This window comes from Pteronotus mesoamericanus, unplaced genomic scaffold (genome assembly GCF_021234165.1).
Source record: "Pteronotus mesoamericanus isolate MK-2021 breed Mesoamerican mustached bat unplaced genomic scaffold, CSHL_Meso_final contig_100, whole genome shotgun sequence".
Taxonomy (NCBI): domain Eukaryota; kingdom Metazoa; phylum Chordata; class Mammalia; order Chiroptera; family Mormoopidae; genus Pteronotus; species Pteronotus mesoamericanus.
Window position 1 is genome coordinate 19,612,373 of NW_026554999.1, and position 22,431 is coordinate 19,634,803.

The 22,431-nt window shown below is 37.9% G+C and overlaps 1 protein-coding gene across 4 annotated transcripts in view; it reads right to left on the reverse strand.

Annotated features, from left to right (window-relative positions):
- The window catches only part of SIN3A (SIN3 transcription regulator family member A), a 62,175-nt gene that overhangs the window by 20,997 nt on the left and 18,747 nt on the right, over positions 1–22,431 (reverse strand). For all 4 annotated transcript variants that reach the window (XM_054565424.1, XM_054565440.1, XM_054565445.1 and 1 more), the window contains 12 exons: positions 18,651–18,830; positions 14,139–14,245; positions 13,183–13,465; positions 11,902–12,153; positions 11,186–11,338; positions 10,888–11,046; positions 9,063–9,152; positions 6,493–6,611; positions 5,734–5,944; positions 5,304–5,420; positions 2,719–2,957; positions 1,139–1,322 (listed from right to left, as the gene is read on the reverse strand). In XM_054565424.1, coding sequence (XP_054421399.1) covers positions 1,139–1,322; positions 2,719–2,957; positions 5,304–5,420; positions 5,734–5,944; positions 6,493–6,611; positions 9,063–9,152; positions 10,888–11,046; positions 11,186–11,338; positions 11,902–12,153; positions 13,183–13,465; positions 14,139–14,245; positions 18,651–18,830 — 2,094 coding nt within the window. The remainder of the gene's footprint in view (positions 1–1,138; positions 1,323–2,718; positions 2,958–5,303; positions 5,421–5,733; positions 5,945–6,492; positions 6,612–9,062; positions 9,153–10,887; positions 11,047–11,185; positions 11,339–11,901; positions 12,154–13,182; positions 13,466–14,138; positions 14,246–18,650; positions 18,831–22,431) is intronic.

Consider the following 22,431-nt stretch of genomic DNA (forward strand, 5'->3'; position numbering starts at 1 on the left):
ACAGACACAAAGTAGTAAGTGCCATATCAACGGCAACAACAGACATACAAAACAACACCATCAGTACGTTCAATTAATAACCATAGTGGCTATTATTTTCCAATCCAAAACTTCCAGAAACAATAAAGTAACATGGAAGATGTGGTTTGAGAACAAAATATTGGTACCTTCTAGACTTTGAAGACATATAGGGGACAATGGTATAGAATCTGGAACATCTAAAATTCTGAATTAGTATTTATGGAGGACATAACATGAGGTCTAGGATTCACTTTAAAGTACTTCTGGGAGTGGGATGCAGAAGGTGCTAGATGTAACAACATTGGCAAAATAGGGATGACTAAGTTTATGCAAGAGCTCATTTTACTATGCTCCCTTTTGTGTGTATTTGACATTTTCAAAATAGAAAGTTTTTTAAAATTTAAGATCACACCACACCTAGGAATTCTCAACCACACTGCATTTATATTTCTATCCATCACCCAAGACTGTGAGGTCAAAGAAACAGGACTGCTTTCTTACTCATCTCTGTATCCTAGTTCTTGTAATACATATAATCCTTATAAGTATGCTGAATAAACGAGGATTAGAAAGAGTTTGGGGGGGTCAGTGAGAAGGATTTAAGTGGTGGGACAATGAGACAGGCTAATGAATACAATGTATTGCTAGAGGGAAGCAAATGGGGAGAGAGGTGGTGTTGTCAACTGAAACCAGGAGGGTAAACTGGGAAACCAGTGAGGTTTATTTTATTTTTTAAAACTTTATTTATTTATTTTTAGACAGAGGGGAAAGCGGGGAGAAAGAGAAGGAGAGAAACCTCTATCGGTTGCCTCTCAACACACACAATGGGGGACTTGGCCCACAACCCAGTTGTGTGCCTGGACTAGGAATCAAACCAGCAACCCTTCAGTTTGTGGGATGATGCCCAATCCACTGAGCCACACCAGTGAGGGAGAAAAGTGAGGTTTAGAGTTAAAATGGGAGAATCAGGAATAAAAGCCTATGGCAATTATGAAGCAAGAATCAACAAGTCTTAGAGGATCTGGCTTTCATATAACAATGCTAATTTCCAGAAATCAAAGCTACATGAAATACAAAGATTGGAGACCTCTCACAGGGGAAGAGACCTCCAGCTCACCTCATCATAGATACTCTCAATCTCGTTGAGTAAGCTCTTAGACCTCAGGACCTTGGTGTCGTTCTGTTTAAAGTTGATGCCCTGATGGTCCAGAGACTTCAAGTAGTATTTCTCATTTTGTTCTCTCCAAACCTTGTTAAAGCCCCTCTGAGCTTCTCGCCATTCTTCCTCTTTCATCTTCAACCTAGTAGGGTGTGGAGGTGGGGTGGAAACAACAAAGTGGGGAGTCAAACTCCCTGGATTGGAATCCTGGCTTTGCTGTATTAGAATAGAAGACTCTATTTCCTTACCAGTGAAATAAAAAAGTGAGAAATACGTCACACTTATTTACTTCAAAAGTTGAAAGATGTAATAGCCCTGTCAAAATTATTGGTGACTTAATAAATGTTATTCGAGCCAGTCTTTAATTCTGTTACATGGAGAAATTACTCATTCAGGATTCTGGGTAAGTAATTTGTCCCAAAGTCAGAAATCCTATCTAGAATAGTTTTTTCTCAACTCAGCATTTCATGGAATAACCTTCGAAGTAGTAGTTCTCATCCTTGGCCAGCCAAACCAAAGTTAAACAAGTTTCTTTGTTACAGAATCTCTAAGAATGTTTACTATGCTAATGTAAATGCAGAAGTCCAAGAACAGAGAGCCTGTACAGTGATGTTCTTTTAGACACAGTTTGGGAAGTTCTGATGAGAACAACTGATCCTAAACCCTCCAGATAAGGAGAGAAAAGTAAAATAAAAAACAACACAGAAACTAAATATCTCAAAGGCAAAAGTTAAATGCTACTGGCAAAAAGAAAAATAACCTGTGGCAGCATCTGAGGGGAAGACTAGATAGGGACACTAAAACTAGGGCATCTGTGCAGCAGAAAAGAATTGCTTTTTACCAGGTGATAGATATTGAGTGAGGACCCAGAGCTTAGCTGGGATTTATACTGTGGTCCAGAGTGCCATGGACTTGGAGGAGCCTGGGGCTCAGCCCTAACTCGAGCCCTTCCTTGATGCCTGATTGTAGATGGGTACAAGAGCCCCTCTACACGTCAGGCAGAAGGCTTATTAGGAGAAAGAAAAAGACATTCTTGGTAAAAATGGCCATCTAAGTCTTTTTAAGTAATTCATATCAATTTTACAAAGACAAAGGGTGACTCTTCTTAAAAATCAAAGATTTTACAATGGTTAGTACTGAACAGCAGGGAAAATGGATAGTGGTTTTGTTCTTTGTTCTTGTCTATACTTAAAGCATGGCCTCAAACACAGAGCATTCCACTATGGACTTTCAAGGTTTGTCCTCTACTGTTGGTTACCCAGAATCCCATCAAGGAGCTCCACCAGCATGCTTGCTTCAACAGCACATATACGAAAACTGGGAAAAAAGTAGCAGGACCCCTGAGTGAAAATAACACGCAAATTCGTCAAGCATTATAGATATATATTTTAAAGAAGTTCCACTATCCATCCCATGCTGTACCTGATTTCCAACAACCAGACTGGGGAGAAATGGAGGTACCATGGTCAAAAACGAACTTTATTTAATGGGACACATCCTGAAGCACATGAGCACAAAGGGCACACTTGTTCAGATACCTTTTAAGGACTATGGGGACGGCAATGGAGGGGTTCTTCCTCAGACCATCAATGATGTCAGCTGCTTTGTCAGCATATATCCTCTGGAGTGCTTTCCGATGGATGACTTCTGACGTGCCCCCAAGGGTGTTGTCCAAGCGAAACTTAGCTTGTTCCTCAGCAGACAGGCGGGAGAGCTTCTTCTGTATTGCTTCCAAAACCCGGATTGTTGCCAGATTGGTCTCTAAAACTACGTCAAGCTAAAGAAAATGACAAAGTGTGATCAGGACCCAAACCAGAACAGTAGTCAGGAGTATTAGGTGAGGAATCAACTTCCCTGGAATGGAATCCTGGCTCTGCCATAGTAGCCATAGAAGAGTCTTTTTCTTACCAATAAAGTAGGAATAATAGCACCTACTCTCATAAGGTTCTTTTCTGGATCATATGATAAAATCTACATGAAGGGTTTTGTGCAATACCTGGCATATAAAATCAATAAATGATGAATAAGTGGTAATCATTACTTCTACCACCACTAGTGTGTTTGGTTTATGACCACTAATCCAAGACTAGAGGGACCTAACAGGAAGCAGCAACCTTATGAACATTATTCCTTCAATTTCCCGAATTGCTAAGATGTTACAACCAGGGAAGAGGGGGGGAAAAAAATCCAAAGAGACAATTCAAGACGGTAACTCTCAGGCCTCATGAAAAAATTTTTCAGAGTAACCTGAAATTTAAATATTTGGCAGCCTTGCTCACATATCATTCCTTAAGGACTTCAATGTTGTATGTGTGGGGATCCATTTAAATTCTAACTGAACTCTTGGCACTTATTTTCTGGCAAGGGCCTATTCTGACCCAGTTAAGGCTATGACTGGCAGCCTTTGAGTTAACCTTTTTCCTAGCCTTAACAGAAGATTCTCTAAATGAGAAAGAGAAAATAAAGTAAATGAGTGGTCTCAAGGGCCTATGGCCAAATGCCCATGGAAGTTTCCCTAAGTTTTCTGGTTTTGGGACTGTGGTAATCATTTTGTCAAATATTTCTGGTCCCCCGACTCCCAATTTTGGACAAAAGATACACTGAACTTCCTGGCTCCCTTGTGATTTGATAGAACCATGTTTGTTAACTAGTTCTGTCAAATGAGTTGTGAACAGGTGGGTCAGAGTAATGTTATTACTTCCAGGCTAGAGCATTTAAGGGTACAAAGCCCTTCTGAGCAGTCTTTTTTCCTGCCAGTCACTGGCAGCCTGGGCCCCTAAGTAATTCTGATGAGCAGAATCCCCTGCTAGACATCAACGCACATGTAGCAAGATCAAAGAATAAATTCGTTTCTTCAAGCCACCAAGATTTGGGGATAGTCTGTATTGTAGGGTCATTTACCTATTCTGATGTATAAAACAACATTCCTTGGAAACCACCATATTGATATTTTCAGGAAAGTATGCTCCTTCAAATTAGTCCATCTCACCAAGCCTAAACACATACACACATACCACACTTCTGTCACCTTTACTGCTGTAATCACAAAGGGAAAATGAGGATGTTGCCTCTCGTTTGCATGCATACCAGTTGAGAACAGGAACATCCATCAAAAAAAGATGTCAATTTCTGCTTTCTAGCTCATCTAAACTTACTAAACACACAAAACAAAGAAATGCTTTCTTTAGCCTGATAAAATATTCCATGGAAGTTTACATCTATCTTGATTTAGTTTTCTGCAAATGGTAGAAGCTCCTCATAAACCCTTGGGTAGAGATGGCCAAGCATTTGCCAGTGGCCAAGTAACGTGGTCCTTCATTTACAACATGCCTGAGAAAGCTGGAGTGAGTGTGGGGGTAACTGGCAGAGGGCTAAATCAGTATGGGTTAATAAAGAGCAAGGTATCACCCATCCACAAGGATAAGCAGGGTCAGTCAGTTTTACGTAATAAATACATTAAATAGGATACAAGTAATTTTACCTCTTTAGACACAGTTAACATGCACTTTTCTTGTTGACAGTATCAGTGAACATCGGAGATTCAGAACTCATTTTCTGTACTCCTACTCCTGGCATAAGGGCTGTACCAGCTCATTTATTCACTCAAGCTCTTCCCTTTCCAAATTTAAAATAAAGTCCCTAATTTAACTTTCTTTCAAAAGGAACCACGTCAACATCAGAAATATGAAAGAAGAATATCAGCTCTCACAGGACAGTTGATTTGCCAACTACTGCTAAGAATAACAATACACTTTAAAATAATTTCAAGCAGCTTTAAGAAAGCCAAGTAGGCCTTACTATAGTACTAAGTTTATTTACCATGCGAAACATAATCACCTTTAAAATGGAATTAAAAATTCAAATCATTAGTCAGCTCCCAATGGATGTCAGTTAATGGGTCAGTAAAAGGGTTAATGTTGCCTAGATAAGTCACGTTTGCCACAAAAATACTACATATTTGACAAACTCTTAAAGCATGGTAAGGACAGTAAGCATTTACCACAAAAGAACATGAACCTCTGACTCTTCAGTCTTAAAAGCCAACCCTCACAGATAGGTATTTAAGCTATCTTATTCAGCTTCTCCCATTTTCCCAAACTTCAAATGATAAAGGAGATTGTACCTCAAAGCGTTCATCTTCACAACGATAGATATGTTCCTCATACTGAGTTTTCTTGGAACTAACAAAAGTGGAGTCCTCAGACCAGGAAGGAAAGGAAACCCAGGTATCATTTAAAACCTTTGGATAAAAGAAGAGAAACTGAAACAAAAGTGTAACAAAGCTTTCTGGTGATTAAACATTCTCAGTAAAAAGACAAAACTCTGGAGAAAGGAAGAACATTTAACATTACAAGTTTTACCTTTAGTAAGTTTACAAATGATATTAGATTAAGGAAAAGGTTCTGAATATAAGTATAAAACATTTTCTTTTGAAAAAAGACAGAAAAGGGTCTTGATTTCCACACTAATATAAATTCTTGATCCTTGAGACAATTCCTTTCTACAGAAAGCTGAAGATTTGGGGTTGCCCCTTTCTGGGGAGAAGGCCTTACCTCTTTACAGAGAGGAGTCCGTCCTGTGCACTTGGGCTGCTGGTAACTCTTTGGGAGGGCTCGGTAGCTGGAACCCAACCGTTTACAAGAGGCATAATCTATCTCCATGGCAATGCCTTCTGTGGCTCGTTCCTTTGGAAAGGTTTCCAAATGTACAGACTCCTTATAGCCCAGAAAGTTTTTAAACCAATTAAACAACTCAGGGAATTTTCTGAAAAAATCAAACCAAAATACTGGTGAACAATTAGAAGCATGACACACTTATCCTGAGGTATGACGGCCACTATCTGGTGTTGGGTCAGAATTCTGCTGGTATACCAGGACAAATTCCAACAGCAATTATTGCTTCTGAGCATTTGGCTTCCCCTTTTCTCATAGGGTGCTCTAAGGCCAATTAAGGTACTGATGGAAGAGTGCACTGAAATTAGACAAAACCAGCCATTTCCTAATCAAGAATACTGCTTCAATATTCAGATCATTCTTAGGTTGTCAGATATAGTCAAGATTCTAGAACCCCTAAGAGACTAGTTTCTATAAATACCTGACACTGATCAAGGGGGTCACTAGTCTTGGCCAATGCCCTTTGCATTTTTTCATCTCTAGAATTGAATAGACGATTCCCAGAAGACTCTTGACATTTTATGAGCCAAGTAACCTACCACAATCAAATTAATTTTGCCTATCATATACTCTCCCAAACTAAGTTTTATTTCACTTCCATATCATGTATCAGGTCTAAGCCCCCTCAACTCTACTTACCCCAGGAAAGGAGAGACTAACTGTACAAGCTCAGCCCGAGAGATAACCTCCTGGTTAAAGATAACAAGACAGCGAAGGAAATTCTCATAGGCCTCTGCACTCCGCAGAGCCTTTCGGACCTTATGGAGACAACCAGAAGAGAAATGGTTAAGTGGGGAATGAAGATATCCTGGATCACTTTTATTTTTTATTTGGTTTTAAAGATTTGTTTTTTAAAAAGATTTTTTTTATTTATTTTTAGAGAGAGGGGAATGGAGGGATAAAGAGAGAGAGAAACATTGATGTGAGAAGAGAAACACTGATACTGAGGATTCAACCAGCGATCTTTTGCTTTGCAGAATGACACCTAACCAAGTGAACCACACACTGGTCAGGGCGATCTGGGATCACTTTTAAATGATTAGGGAAATTTGAAGTTATCTTATAATACTAACACATCAATGTTAGTTTTTTCAGATGTGATCATGATATCTGAAAAAAGGCTTTATTTTAAAAGGAAACTCAGCCTTAGCTGGCGTGGCTCAGTGGGCTGGAGTGTCATCTTGTGACCAAAAGGTTGTGTCAGTGACATGCCTAAGTTACCGGTCTGATCCCCGGACCAGGCACAAACGGGAGGCAACCAATCAATACTTGTTTCTTGCATCAACGCTTCTCCCTCTCCCTTCCTCTCTCTAAAAAAGCAATGCAAAAATGTCCTCAGGTGAGGATAAAAAAATTTTTTAAAAAGGAAACTTACTAAAAATATTTATGAAAGAGCTAATATAATATGTGAGGTCTGTCTGCAGGTAATGAGGGATATGTCTGTGGTGGATGAGAGCACATGTGAAGGAAGTACACTGGCTAGCAGCTGGATGATGGGTACATGAGCAGTTCACTGTTCTCTTTAATTTCACCTACATTTAAAATTTTCAATAAAGATTTTACAAAATGAGATCCTGAAGTAAGACATTTACCTTCTCATATGCTCAACTTTCCAAACCCAAATCAGAGTTACCTAAGCTTTTGTTTCCTCTCCTAACAGATGTTTACAGCAAGAGTCTTATCAACACTGTTTTCAAACTCTGGTAATCTTATATAACGACCTTTTTAAATAAGATACTTGTGTCCTCTGACCCGATCCTTTTTCTCTTTCCATTTATAATACTGATCATTTTAATATCCAAAAACCTAAAAATGTTCACTGGCATAGACAAAATAAAACTAGCCTGGCTAGATGAACAAGCTGAAGTTTCAATTTCAGTAGTAAATACTTAGCATTGTGGTCCTTCAGTGGACAATCACAGACCATGTGCTTTTGTCAAGAACCCTTTCTCTAGGCTCCCATTTACTTTTCATAACTCCCAATCAGTAGATACTATATGGGATGTGTGCTTTCAAAGCCAAAGATAAAAGAGCACTTCACTGTTGTATAATACACCATATTTACTTTTAATATTTTTTAGCCTTTAAATATACAAAGAACAGTCTAACCAACCCCACATTCTCACCCAGCCTTAATGATCAATATATAGTAAATTTGGTTTCATCTATACCCATTTTCCCACCAGTGAATTTTAAAGTGAATTCCAGATATTTCATCTATACCTAATTCAGTATGTATTCAATGTCTCTAAAAAAGAAATACTCAAAAACAACAACTACAACAAAAATCACTCTTTAAAAACTAAACTTATTTAGCCTCCCAACCCTACCCTTTCCTTGCCATTTGCTGGTTGTGACCTGGACTTCTACACTGCCTTAAAAGCATCAAGTGCCCAGGCAGCCCTTGGAAATGACTCAAGTCAGAGCCAACAGCTCAACTATTTTGCAGAACAGCTCATACAGGCACCACAGGCTAAAGAGAGATGAAGATGCACCAATCATGGAAATGCTAAATCATCTGTCCTTTTGCAAAAACCCAAAATTGCAAGACAGGGTAAATCAGCAGAAGATCATCCCAAACTGGGTCCTGCCATTGAGAAGTCTGACAGTTGCCAGCAACTTTGATGACAGTAGCCTACTAATCATTAAGTTGTCTCCAAGGAGAAAAGTCAAACCAACACACCCTAAAACACTGTTTACACCAGTGATCACCATCACAGGCTGCTCATCAGAATCACCTGGGGAGCACTGAAAACATACAACTAAATCAGAATCCCCAGGAACCCTGTATGTGATACTGCAAGTGAGTATCCCAAGCAATTAAAAGATTATAAATCATTTTAAGTCTTCAACAACTGGTGCAGTGACACTCCTCACTCTCCATTGTACAGACCTGGACACCTGCAATAGGGAGCTCCAAACACCTTTTGAGAGCATTTAATATCATGCATTTTGTTAAAGCTATTTTTTTCTATGGAAAATGCTGTATTTTGCTGCAAACTATTTCACAAATCAAAGCAGACAATGCTACCATTTCTCTAGTTGTGTTAATATAGTAGACTGAAAGGACCTACAAACTGGAAACTATGTAAAATATTAGAAAGTCCTCATCAGCTTGATGTCTCTAAAGAAAAACGTACTTTTGGGAATGGGGTGATTTTCTTTTGCCAGAATGGCTGATATTAAATCTAATTAATTCATTTACTCACCTTATCAAAAAATAGTGATTCAGTTCCTACACCATGCTTGCTGGCATCTGCCATAGAAGAATCCTTTAGGCTGAGCAGTTTGGGTTTCTTCTGCAAAAAAGGAAAAATACAAACGTTAAGATTCAAAGGGTGAATTCCTCTGAGAATTATTTTCATGTGTCCAAATGGTTTCCTTATTAACCATCACTGATTAATAATTTGCAACAAGTCAGAGAATTCAAGTCACTAACTTGCTTTATACTCTACAAGATTTCCACCTATATTATCTCTTTCAGTTTGCCTGTCAGTTTTTTCCCCAGAGGTTCACAGATCATTCTGCTCCCCAAATATCCTCTCTACAAATGGTCACAGAATTAATATCCTTAGTTTTTCCATGGGCCAAAAGTAACTTTATTTGGAACATAATGCCAATGCCTTGTCTTCCTAGCTGTGGAGCAGAAGAGATTGTAAAAAGAGCTGGAGCATTATTGCCTAGAGTGGAGAGAAATCAACCTTTAACTTTTAATTACAGTTCAAATGAAAAATTCATGAAAAGAACATAGCATATTTTCCTAACAGAAGGAATAACTATCTTGTCAGCAACATTCACTTAGACCAATTTAAGACTGCTCTTTCAAAGGGAACAAACAGGTCACAACTTAACTGTCAGGCAAGAACTCATTTTTAAAAAGCAACATCTCAACTATCTGTGAAGGAACACAAACTCTGGGAGGCGCAGCCTATTTACCTTTGCTACCCCAGAGCTCACTTGCTGAGGAGCCATAGCCGCTGCTCACGCTGCCTGAGCAGAAAGTAGGGAAGGAATCCTAACCCCCAATGTAGTGTTTCCACCTGTGGGTAATCACGTGGAGGAGGAGAACAACTCATGAGTGGAGCAGATCTGCTGACCTGATTCTTGCTACCCATATAAATAATACTTTTTACTGAAGAAGCAGAAACTATTACTATGTTCAACTTGCTTTCAAAAGAGAAACCATTACAAACACTAAAAAAACAGTCCTTCAGAAGTATCAACAACACCTAACATGTCAGTCTTTGTAATTATCTGCTTGGTCACCGGTCATCTCTTACTATTAGAAATTCCACTCGCATTTATTCCTTAACAAAGCTCTGCAAACACATCTCTCTTCCATGTTATGTACTGCTTTAAAATTTACTAAAGCAACACTGTCCCTACACACCTAGCCCTTTCCACGTCAAAGAGGAAGGGAGCAGTCTCAGCTTTCTGCAGGCAGATCAGCACTGTTTACTGTGACAAGAAGCATCATTCACAGATTACTAACAGTAGTTTAGGACCTCCTCCTGCTATAGCCGAAAGGTCCTAACTCAGAAATTAGGAGGATACAGATAAGATCAGGCAACCCAACAAAGAACCTAGGGAAGGAGGGCTCTCTAGACCAAACAGATCTCACAAAACACTTGCATTTTACTCACAAAGAACCTCAGAGACCACTGACTTGTATCTGAAACAATCAGCAAGCTCAATAATCTTTCTTAGCACAAGGCAGTTTTAAGGCATCAATCAGACGGAAAAGTTAATGTCTCAGAACCCTTGGCAGAAAATAAAAAACAGATGACAGCTAGTAACGAAGAGAGAATACAGAGAAAACTAATAAAAACTCAAAAAAGCACAGTGATGTGAACCATTAGTGGTATTCTAACATTCTTTTGCAAAGCCAAGTAAGAAGCTTTACACTGAGTTTCTGTGACATGCATCCTCACTCTGAATATCCAGGATCCAATAGTCTACACGTGTAGGATAAGAACACAGGACCATTACAATTGCTTCTGAAAGTCCAAGTGAGCAGCCACTACTTGTCCTCACCTTCACTGGAGGAGTGGTTCCTGTCCCAGAATGCCTCCGGATCTGGCAGCCATTCTGGCTGGGCCTCTGTGGCTTGTTGTTCAGTTGTGGCTTCTTCACAGTTCCGCCATGGTCATTTCTCACAGAATCAACCTTCTCTGCAGTTGTTTTGCTTAAAAGCTAATTAAGACATATGAAAGAGATTAATGCTCTCATCAAAGCAAATATCATTTAGAAAAAGTGACTTTCTGATTCCAGCTTCCTAACTTAATATAAGATAATAATTCTAAATAGTGTAGTGCTTCTAAATAAAACTTACCACAGAGCTGTTGGCGTCTGGTAAAAACTGTCCAAACTCTGACAACAGATCTTCCTGATTTTTAAAAAGACGAGCCACCTGAGCATAAACTTCCTGCTCAGTCAATGCTGGAGTGTAGTTTCCTCCAGCTTCCTTGGCATTTCGCTGCTCTTTCTGATAAATTGCAAATGGGAAGAGACCATTACTGGAGGAGCATGGTTTTGAATGAATCACTTTTGCACATTTTTTGAAATGTCTGATAGGAATTCTGTACGTTTTCGACTTGGGCTGCATTTAAGAAGAAAGTCTATAATCTTAGCAACTGTTTTGACTACAAGCTTTGAGTGGAGAAAGAAGTGGAAGATGGTGGTTGACAATTCCTTTTAAAACTAGGGCAGTTAATATGTGCATGTGCAGGGGACCACTATCAATTGATAAAACACAGAACATTAGAGAAATTTCTCCTACTGTAGATTAACTTTACCACACAAGTCATCCCCTAAACTTCCCACATAAATAAGTACTCATTTTACAGTACCTTTAAAAATCCTAACTACCTGCTATAAGGCAATTAAAGCCAGGCAATCAATGCTTTATAAATATATACCACAGTTTCTAACTGGTTCATTTCCAGTTAAGAATTAGGGGACACAATAACATTTATTCAACTTCCTCTTGGACTAGATGCCCCCAAAGGGTGACCTGGTTAAGACAGGTTGGAAGGGCAACTCTCTTACCTGATATGTGTGCAAGATCTCCAGGAATGCTTTGTAGATGTCTGGTTGGCCCTGGAACCTGTTCTTGATCTTATTAACATAGTTGATGGCATGATTAAACTCCACAGGCTGATTGTTCTGCAAGGATGGGGCCGTTCCCAACGAGATTGTCACTGGTGTATGAGGTTGGACAGGTGGAGAGCGTGGGGATGCATATGGTGGGAGTGGGGGGGTCTGCTGGCTGGCGGGAGTATGTGCTTGTAGTTGGGAAGGCTAAAAAGAAAAAAGTCTTTATTCTCCTCAGGAACACAAATGGTTTGACACAGAAAAAAAAGTTCAAAGTAAAGAGAAACAAGATGTCTGATTAACTTATTCACACCAGCCTGGCCATTTCAGCCCAACTCAAAGAGTAGATGGCTCACAATTCTAAATCAAATATTTCAGTCTCAAAATTTCTGAATACAGCCTTAAAAGTAGATACAGGGAGGAATTTTAAGCACACCAGCTCAACAGGTGCAAATAGAATGGGAAAAATTCCTCATTCTACATATGCTATATCTTTAGTGTCAAAAAAGACACTTCAATGTTATAGTAACTCCACATCAAAGTCTTCCATACCAGCTTGGTCCAACAGGACTGTCTGAAATGATATAGAAATGTTCTTTATTTACACTGTCCTGGATGATACCAACTAGCCACATGAGGCTACTGAGTACTTGAAATGTAGTGAATGCAAATGAAAAACTGGTTCCTTCCCAGTAAGAATTAGGGGACACAATATTTATTTTAATTAATTTAAATTTAAATATAGGCATATGTGGCTAGTGGCTACTGTTATCAGACAGTGCAGTTCTAGACCAAGAACATCCATGATTATCATCATTGTCATAAACAGGATCTTCTGCTTAGCTTGATGTGACCTAATCTGGTAAATGGAGTAACTTCTATAAAATGATGACTGTGCAGAGGCAGGAGCATAATCTGGTAAGATTATGACCAATTCTGCCTGTGCTGTCAAAGTACCACTACACAAGCAAAACTGCTGCTTATTGGGATGCTCTTGGGTTCAATAAGCAGAAGCTGGGGACAAGAGAGTCCTTGTAGGTTGTTGAGGTCTTGATTTAAACAGATATCTAAGTATGTGGTAAGTACATGTGAACCACTTTATATGGATGTGACTACTGAACCTTCTCTGATGAAATCACTGTAACATATGTATCTATTCTTACATAAAGGGGGAATGTTAAAGAAGGCTGCTTTCTAGAGATACATTTCATGTGATGCAAAAAATTCCAAGCTCACCTTGTTGACTTTGGCAGGTGGGGGCTGAGGAGCTGGCTGGGCAGGAGCTGGGGCTGACTGGGCTGAAGGCTGGGAAGGATGCTGGGGTGGTGGCTGAGGCTGGGGCTGGATGCCATGGGTGGGAATCTGATGAACCTGGCCAGGAGTTGTCACATTCACCATATCATTGGTTTGCACTTCAATTTTGTAGCCAGGGGGCAAGAAAGTATTGAAGCCCATGATCAGGTCTGGGTGGCCTTTGAACAGCTGGGACACACGACTTATCACTCCTGGAGTGTCAATGCTAATTAAAAAAGCAAAAACAGAAATTGAAGTGGCAAGACTGAAAAACACACTAGTAAAGAAAAAATTTCACATTACATTACATTTTCTAATAGGAAAATAAAAATCAACCTGCATATTACAAAATTAAGGACATATGAAAAAATCCAAAATTTCACAGACATTTACTTCTTATTCAAAGAGATTTGGTCACAATTTTTAATAGAACATACATTCATGGTAACAGTCCTATCAAGCTAAGATACTCAGATAAATCTAAAGCTGCAAACTCCATGCAAGATCCAACCTGTGATACACCAGTATAAATCATGTATCTACACTGTTCAGATTAGTTAGCTATTCTCTTATAATAGTGAACCATGCCAGAATATTAGTGTACCTTAAGTCAAAGAGCAAGTAACCTAATCATTCCAGTCTGCTCCTTTGGTTGACGTGAAGTCCTAAGAAAACTTTAGTTTAAGAAAAACTTACCAATAGGGAGAGAACAAAGATCCAGGGCCTATAATTTTCATCACTAAATCAATACATAAAATTAAAGCATGACCCTGAAAATTAAATGCCCAAAAGGACACATCCATTATCTTTCAGGAAATGAGAATAGACTATACCTATATCCTCCCTCCAAAATCAACATTCCAAGCACAAAGCTTGAGTACACCACAGATATCTTTTACCTTTGTGATTTAAATTCCTTCATGATGTCCAGGAAATCATTGTAGACCTGAGGCTGACTACCAAACTGCAGCTTCACCTGGTCAAGATAGGATAGCGCATCTTCCACCTGAGGCAGGTAATAAAAAGAAAACAGCCCAAAAATTATGAAAAAAAGAAATAAATGATTTATGCCTAAATAAAATTAATGTAGTAAATGAAATAGAAATATATAGTAAATACACATGAAAGTATTAAAAATGAGTATGGATACTAATAAAAAAACTCAAGCTTCAAATAATAACTCAAGATCTGTAGCCTTCCCTTGCATAATTTTGGAGAGAATGATTAGTGAAGAATACACATTGACATCTCATTCACTTACTCATTCATTTATTCATTTCACAAATATCTACTAAAGCTACAACATGCTATGCCAGGCCCAACATGGGGTACTAAAGAGTCAATGACAAGCCACAATCCCTGCTCTACAGAAGTTCACTCACATCTAGCTGAGAATCGTAACACAGTGGGATAAGTGGGTAATCACTGAACACCCCAGAAAGCACATGAGAAAGACACAAAGGCTTCCCCAGGAAGTAATCTGTAAACTGAATGTAAGGATGAGTATAAGTTAATAAAAGTGAAGACCTGTGAAGAAAGTCAGAGTGAACAGCATGGGCAAAATCCCAGAAAGGACACCATCTAGCACACTTGGAAAAACACAATTTACTTTGGCTGGAGGATTTGTGACAAAAAGGAAGAACGGTGACAGGAAGAGCAGCAAGAGATGGGACAGAAGAGGAAGGAGGACATGATCCTGAAAGGTCTTGAAAATTTGTTAGAAAGCAATTGAGCCCTGGCTAGTGTGGTTCAGGGGACTGAGTGCCAGCCTGTGAATAGAAAGGTCACTCATTCAATTCCCAGTAAGGGCACACACTTGGGTTGCAGGCCAGGACCCCAGATAGCGCATACAAGAGGCTATCGATGTTTCTCTCCCTCTCTTTCTCCCTCCCTCCCCCTCTCTCCAAAAATAAATTTAAAAAAATCTAAAAGAAAGAAAGAAAGAAAGAAAGAGAAAGAAAGAAAGGCGGCAACTGAGATTTTTATCATCTGCACTTTAGTGTATTCAATGTGGCTACAGTGCTGAAACAAATTGGTGAAAGGGCAGGATAGATTGAAAGGAAGCAGGAAACCAGTTATGCCCTAAGGCTACCTCACATGTGAACAATTGTGGCTTGATTTATAGTACTGACCAAAAGAACAGGGAGAACTGGATAGATTCAAAGGCTTTTTAGGACCCAGAAGTGACAGGGATTGGGGACTGACTAAATATGGGAGATAAAGAAGAAGGAGAATTCAATAAATTATAAATTATTTGAGCATTTACAAAAAAGGAACAGTTTGAAGGACTAGAAAGTTATATCTGATTTAGAACAACTTGATTTTTAATTACTGAGGAGCTATCCAAGGAAATCACCTACTAGGTGTTTCCTGTATGTTCTGGGATTATTTTAAATTACTGTTATTTTGCCGTGTATAACGAACACCCAAGTTTTGTGTGCATTATACACGGGATCATTATGCCCATTGTTATACCGATGAATAATGCACATCCTTATTTTTCCCTCAAAAATTTGGGCAAAAAGGTATACATTATACACAGCAAAATACGGTATACAAAATATCAAGTTTACAAAAGTTTCAAAAATAAGTATGTGACTTGATAAGCTCTACTCCTGTGATAAATATTGTGAAATAGAATATTTATGTTTAAATAAACTATTATGTGACTTTTCAAGAGTTGCCCAAATTTCCATAACAGCCAGTTAATCATGATTGAGTATTTCAGTGTTGCTAGAGCACATATTATATACTTGACCCACTCATTTCGTGGTTGGTTTTTCTTTATTTTACAAATAATATGACAATTTCTGTTGAAATTCAATACACTATTTAATTCATAATCAGAACCATCCATATTGAAATTGGACATTAATGACGAGTTGATCGAACATAAAACTCATTTAAGTTTGCAGAAAGAACAAAGACTTTGGAAGATATTTAGAAACAGCATTTATAATCAAGTGACAAATGAGGACTTATAAAAAATAAACATACACCAAAAAAATAAAAATAATAAACAAGCATGCTATGGTATAATATAATTACTACAGAGAAAGAAAAAGTACAGAAACCTAAAGGAAAGAAATTATATGCAACGTGTGTATGTTTGGAAGGAAAGGTACAGGACATAGTGAACCCCTATCTGAAAAGTAGTTATAAAATAACAACCATGCTTTAAAAACCAGCTTAACACCCACATTATGAGATATATGAATGTAAAAATAGAGAGGAAATTCTCTAATTACCAGAAGTATAATTCAAAAGCAGGTATGCAATTCTATGAACCACAACTCAGAAAAAAATTATTTAGAACTAGTCATTTAGAAGCTACACATCTGAAGAGGCACAAGGGGAGACCCTTAGACTCTGCTGAAACACTTTTGTGGCTAACTTCGAAAAGAATTTATTAAGGTCCCTAACCTCCTAAAGTTCATGATCTTATTGGGGAGAGGAGAAAACACAAACTATAAAGAGAACTTGCGAAATATGTGCCAAATATCTATGCTGCCGTCATTCAATAAATAACTAAATCACACCAAGAAAGCCTCAAATTATGTGTATCTTCCTTGTCAATATGCCAAAGACAAAAAAGTATAGACAGTGTTGATGCTTGAAATAACCTACGCGTTCTCACTGGACACTTCCTTATTACAGAATATAAATGGCTTACAGAAGTGGGTTCAAATGCTTGTAAAGCCTTTTAAGACTGATCCAAAAATGGCAGGCTATGTGGGAATGCTGAATTAAATTACATGAAGGTACAAGAAAGCATTTTCTCTCTCCTCATTAGAAAGAAAATGCAAGTTTCTGTGTTCAGGAATCACATTCAAGAGCTTATAACTAAAAGAACAGAGCAAGAAGTCCTAACTCGACCCATGACTCACTCTATTAACCAACTCCAAAGCCAGCTCTTGCTTCCTTTACAGTTTCTGTAAAACAGATAAAGCAGTCTATTTATACCCTAGTGAGGAAGGTAAGTAAAATAGATGCTGTGCTTTGATAGAGCTGGCTGACAAAAGCTATAGAAATAAATATTTTCATTAGCTTAACAGTAAGTTTATAAGGTCTTTTCCAACATTAGACATTGACTGCTGAATACAGTATGAATATGAAATTAAATCACATCAAATGAACTTCAAAAAATATTTTCAGGGACTGGTGAAGTGCTAAGTCTATGGCAATAACACATTTTGATACATAGATATCACTCTACAAGCAAAGAGCAAAATGTTTTAAGGAAACCAACAATATAGATAACATGCATTTTCCCAAATACAGAGCCCCAAATGAAGTTTCAGGCCCAAATAATTTGTACTCTTTAAAGACTATGCTTAAATATAGTCAACTCATTACTTAAGCTAATATAGACAAGGTAAATTTTACAAAATCCTTCTATACAGCTCAGCTTTAGTACGCTTTAGATTTATCTATCATTTACCTTCCTTAAGCCAATATCAAACAAGTTCCCGAGAAACCAGAGCAAGGAGGGCAGGGTCAGGGAGAACTAGACTAAGTGTCAAGGAAACAGAAGGCTGAAATAATTGCTATACATGATGTGTTCTTCAAGGGTATATTTTTCATTCCTACCTGCAAGATACTTGATATAATTAGACTGATAGGACCAAATAAAGATTCAACATCTTATCTCTTTACAGTTCTTTAATTTTTATTTCCTGCACTTGAGTTTAAGCTTTATATAAACGTAAAAAAAGAAAAACTAAAATCTAAAACACTTGCTAAAACAATCACACATTTAAAAAAAATAACATGCAAGTAAGCAGACAAAGATTAGCTGCAAACAAATTTCACTTCTCCACAGATGCCTCATAAAATTTCAAAGCACTGAAAACCTATGGCATATACTCAGCAGAACAGATGAAAACACTAACACTTCATTCAAAATTAAAGTCTTCCCCAAACTTCCCTCAAAAGGAACATGTGTTTTACTAAAGATGGACTTGAAGATGCCAGCCAATTTAGCTATTCATAAACAGGAGTTAAAAGATTAAACCACAGCATAGTACTGGGCCCATTTATTGTACAGGACTGTAGCCAACCATGAGTATGCACAATAAAACCTCATACCATAAGAATTAAGAACTAAGAGTTCAAAAGGAGGCATCCTAAAAATATACTTTTTCGATATCATATGCAAATAGCCCCTCAATCCTGATCTGTCTTGAGTGCCATGCATTCATAAATTCCAGAAAAGATTCTTGAATGTATCCTCTGGACCAGGCACTAGCGTTAAAGTGGGGAATCTCAGTAGGTTTCAAAACAAAAACGAAGTAAAACTCAACCCCTAGTCTAGTGTGTTAAAAGTTTGTAACATCACTAATGATAGACTGCAGCCAATGTTGCCTTCTATGAGAAACTTCTTTGATGGAAGGAAAAAAGCTGAACACCACCTTGAGCCTCTGAAACTGCTGCTGTCCCTGCACTGGTGCAACTGGAGGGGCTGGATGAGCATGACTCTGGACCACCTGGCCTCCATGGGGCTGCACAGCTGTTGGGTGGTGATGGCTGCTATGAACCGCTGCTATGGTGGGTCCATGACTGCCACCGGAGCCCTGTGGTACAGCTGACACCTGGGGTGGACAAAATAGATACATCAAAGTTCAAGGCTGTGCATTTTTCCTCAAATGTGTCTAAAGAACATGTATACACAAAGGTGATTAGAAACCCAAATTCCCCACAAGATGAAATTAGTGAAATAAATTATAGCCCACTCATAAGATTCTCTGCATTCTGTTAGATATTAAATAGCTCGGTACTTCTCAAACTATCTGTGGTTAAGTATCAGTTTTTCTTTTTTCTTAAATCCCAATCTACCATGGGCCACTACTTTTTATAAAATACAATAGAAATGAATTACCAGAAAAGTGAAATAAAATGTATTTAAACCCGCTCTAACCAGTGTGGCTCAGTTAGTTGGGCATTGTTCCATGAAGCAAAAAGGTCTCTGGTGTGCTTCCCAGTCAAGGGCCTAGGTTGTGGGTTCGGATATAGTAGGGACACTTATTAAGAGGCAACCAATCAATGTTTCTTGCTCATATAGATGCTTCTCTCCCTCTCTTTCTCCCTCCCTTCCCCTCTCTCTAAAAATAAACAAATAAAATCTTTAAAAAGATTCATAAACCCATAATTTTCATTATTGGATTTTACAGATATAAAATTACAATGTTGGCTCTGGCCAGTTAGCTCAGTTGGTTAGAGCATCATCCCCCTACATGCTAAGATTGCAGGTTCAATTTCCAATCAGGACACATACAAAAAGCAATCAATGGATGCATAAATAAGTGGAACAACAAATAGATGTTTCTCTCTTTCTCTCTCTCCTTCCCACCTCCCCTAAAAAAAAAAAAAAAAAAAAATCAGTAAATAAAAAATAAAATTACAATGTCTGGTTGCTATAAGTCTTTAAACACTAAATTTCTGTTTATCTTATTACAGGTTAGTAAGAAACTATATACCTCAGCCATCAGTGAACTACATTTTAAACAGCACTGATATAGATGCAAATATTTTAACATTAAAAAATGTTCACAATCTAGTAAAGGGTAAGAGGAGCTGCACATATGGTGACAGAAATTTGACTTTGGGTAGTGGATATACAATGCACAGAAATGTGCACTTGAAACCTATAGTAATTTTATTAATCAATGTCACCCAAAAAAATTTAATGAGGAAAAAAACTGTTCATAATCCATAAGCTGAATGTATTCATGTGTTCCGTATAAAGCTAAACTTAAAAAAAAAATTTAAAAACACATTACTGAGCAGTATACATAATACAATTAAAACATTTTAAATCCTTGCCCTGACTGGTATGGTTCATTTGGTTGAGTATCCTCCTGCAAAGTCTAAGATTGCCAATTGAATTACTGGTCAGTGGAGCCGGGTCCCTGGTTGGGGTGCCTGCAAGAGGCAAGTGATTGATTCCCATTCTTCCCATTCTTCCTCCCTCCCATTCCCTATGTAAAAATAAATAAGTAAAATCTTTAAAAAGAATAAAGAGCTCTGGCTGGTGTGGCTCAGTGGACTGAGCGCTGGCATGAGAACTGTAAGGTTGCTGGTTTGATTCCCAGTTAGGGCACATGCCTGGGTTACAGGCCAGATCCCCAGTTTGGGGTGTCGAGAGGCAACCAGTCGGTATTTCTCACCAACTCTTAACTGACTGATGTTTCTCTCCCTCTCTCTCTAAAAAAATAAATAAATCTTTTTAAAAAATAAAGAAGGAAGAAAGAAAAAAAGATTTTTAAACCCTAGACAAAACATATATATCAAAATGTTAGTATTTTATCTTGTGGTGGCAGAGTTAGAGAAGATTTTTACTTTGTTTTCTTTATTTTGCTTATCCTTATTTGCTCTTTCTGAAACAAAAATTTCTTCCAAATTGTTGGTGATTTGACTTCAGACATCTTTTTTTCTATTTTCTCATTCATATTCATTCTCTCTTTTCTTATCCTTTTTAAGTTTAGGGGCGATATAAAAGCACAAGACCCTTTCTTCCCATTTCTATTGCAAGAAATGCTATACAAAATTTTCAAACCTTTTTAATTTTTCTATTTCAGAATTGTTAATCCCAATAGAAGATGACTAAAGACAAATATATCTGATTTGTCATATTTCCAAAATAAGGATAGCAAATAACATGAAACTTTCTCTAAACAATGTAAGTTGTGTACTACAACTTAAAAGATACTTCCCCTCGACCACAAGTCTACAAATTTATAAAGATTATCCTGGGCAAATGGGTAGGAGGGAAATTGAGCAACTACTTACAAATCCACAGAAATAATACAATATACATTAGGAGTAAAAGAAAAAAAAACCCCAAAAACTATTGAGACAATTCTAAAAGCTCTAATATATCTCACAAGAAGGGTTATTATATTAAGCTTCTAATTCTAACATGCATAGTTGGACAGGTTTTTACAAGACTCAACTGGAGTTGGTAATTATTTGAGATAGCTGGTTTTATATGAGCACATTATAGTTTCTAACATAGGAACAGATATAACTTATCTCAAGTGTAGGAAACAATCATGAACCTGTTCAGATAAAAGTAATCAAGGAAATCAAGCAACCTTTCTCCCTTCCAAATCATAAAAGAGTTGATTTTAGCAGTCCTCTGTCTATGAAGTATATGAAGGCATTATCCTGCTTCAAGGGGGACTACTGAGGAAGAGTGACACACTTAAGGACTCACCAAAACCTACTTTACCTGGTTTCCCTCTTCCCTGATTGTTTTCTTATTACTGAAGAATCTGACACAAAGTGTCAAACTGCTCTCAAGAAAAATTATACCCATTTACATTCCCAGTACCAGTCATAGCTTTTTAAAAGTCACTAACAAGTTAGGTTAAAGAAGGCCTCTCCAGACCAGTTAAGTAAATTATGGTTCAGAGGACCCAAGGTGTTACATTACAAATGTAGTGACTTTTTAAAAATTACTTGGATCTATACAAATTCAAGTAGAAAGTTTTCTACTATATATTAAGTGAAAAGAGCAAATAGCAGAGTAATATATACTGTATGATCCAAATTTGTAAAAAGAGATTTATATCTAGATAGCTAGGCAGGAAAATACTGAGGTCTGTCCAGAAAGTATCCAACCATACATTATGAGAAATAGAGACATTTATTGATGAAGATACAATAAACATTGTATATAGGACAATGACACTTCGGTCCCCTTCTAAGTAGGCACCTGGGGACCTCACACAGTTCTCCCAGCATTTCTTTCACTGTTCAAAACACTGCAAAATCCTTTGTTATAATAGCCATCAGCTGCCCTGTCATATTTTCCTGAATCTCATCAATGGTCTGAAATCTCTTGCCCAACAAGGTGATTTAATTTTTAGAAAAGCCAGAAGTCACAGAGCACCAAATTTAGGCTGTAGGTGGGCCAAGTCACCTCGGTAATTTGATGTTTCACCAAAAAACTCCGCACAAGATGTGACGCATGACCAAGCACGTTGTTGTGATGATGCAGCCAATCACTGGTTGCCCATAGCTGTGGCCTTTTTCATCAGCCGAGAAGAACATTGAGGTAGTACTCCCTATTAATAGTTTGGCCCAGAGGGGTGTACTTGTGATGGACAACACCTTCTCAATAAAAAAACAGTTAACATGCTCTTGATCTTGCTGCAACTTTGCCATGCCTCCTACAGGTGTGGAGAATGA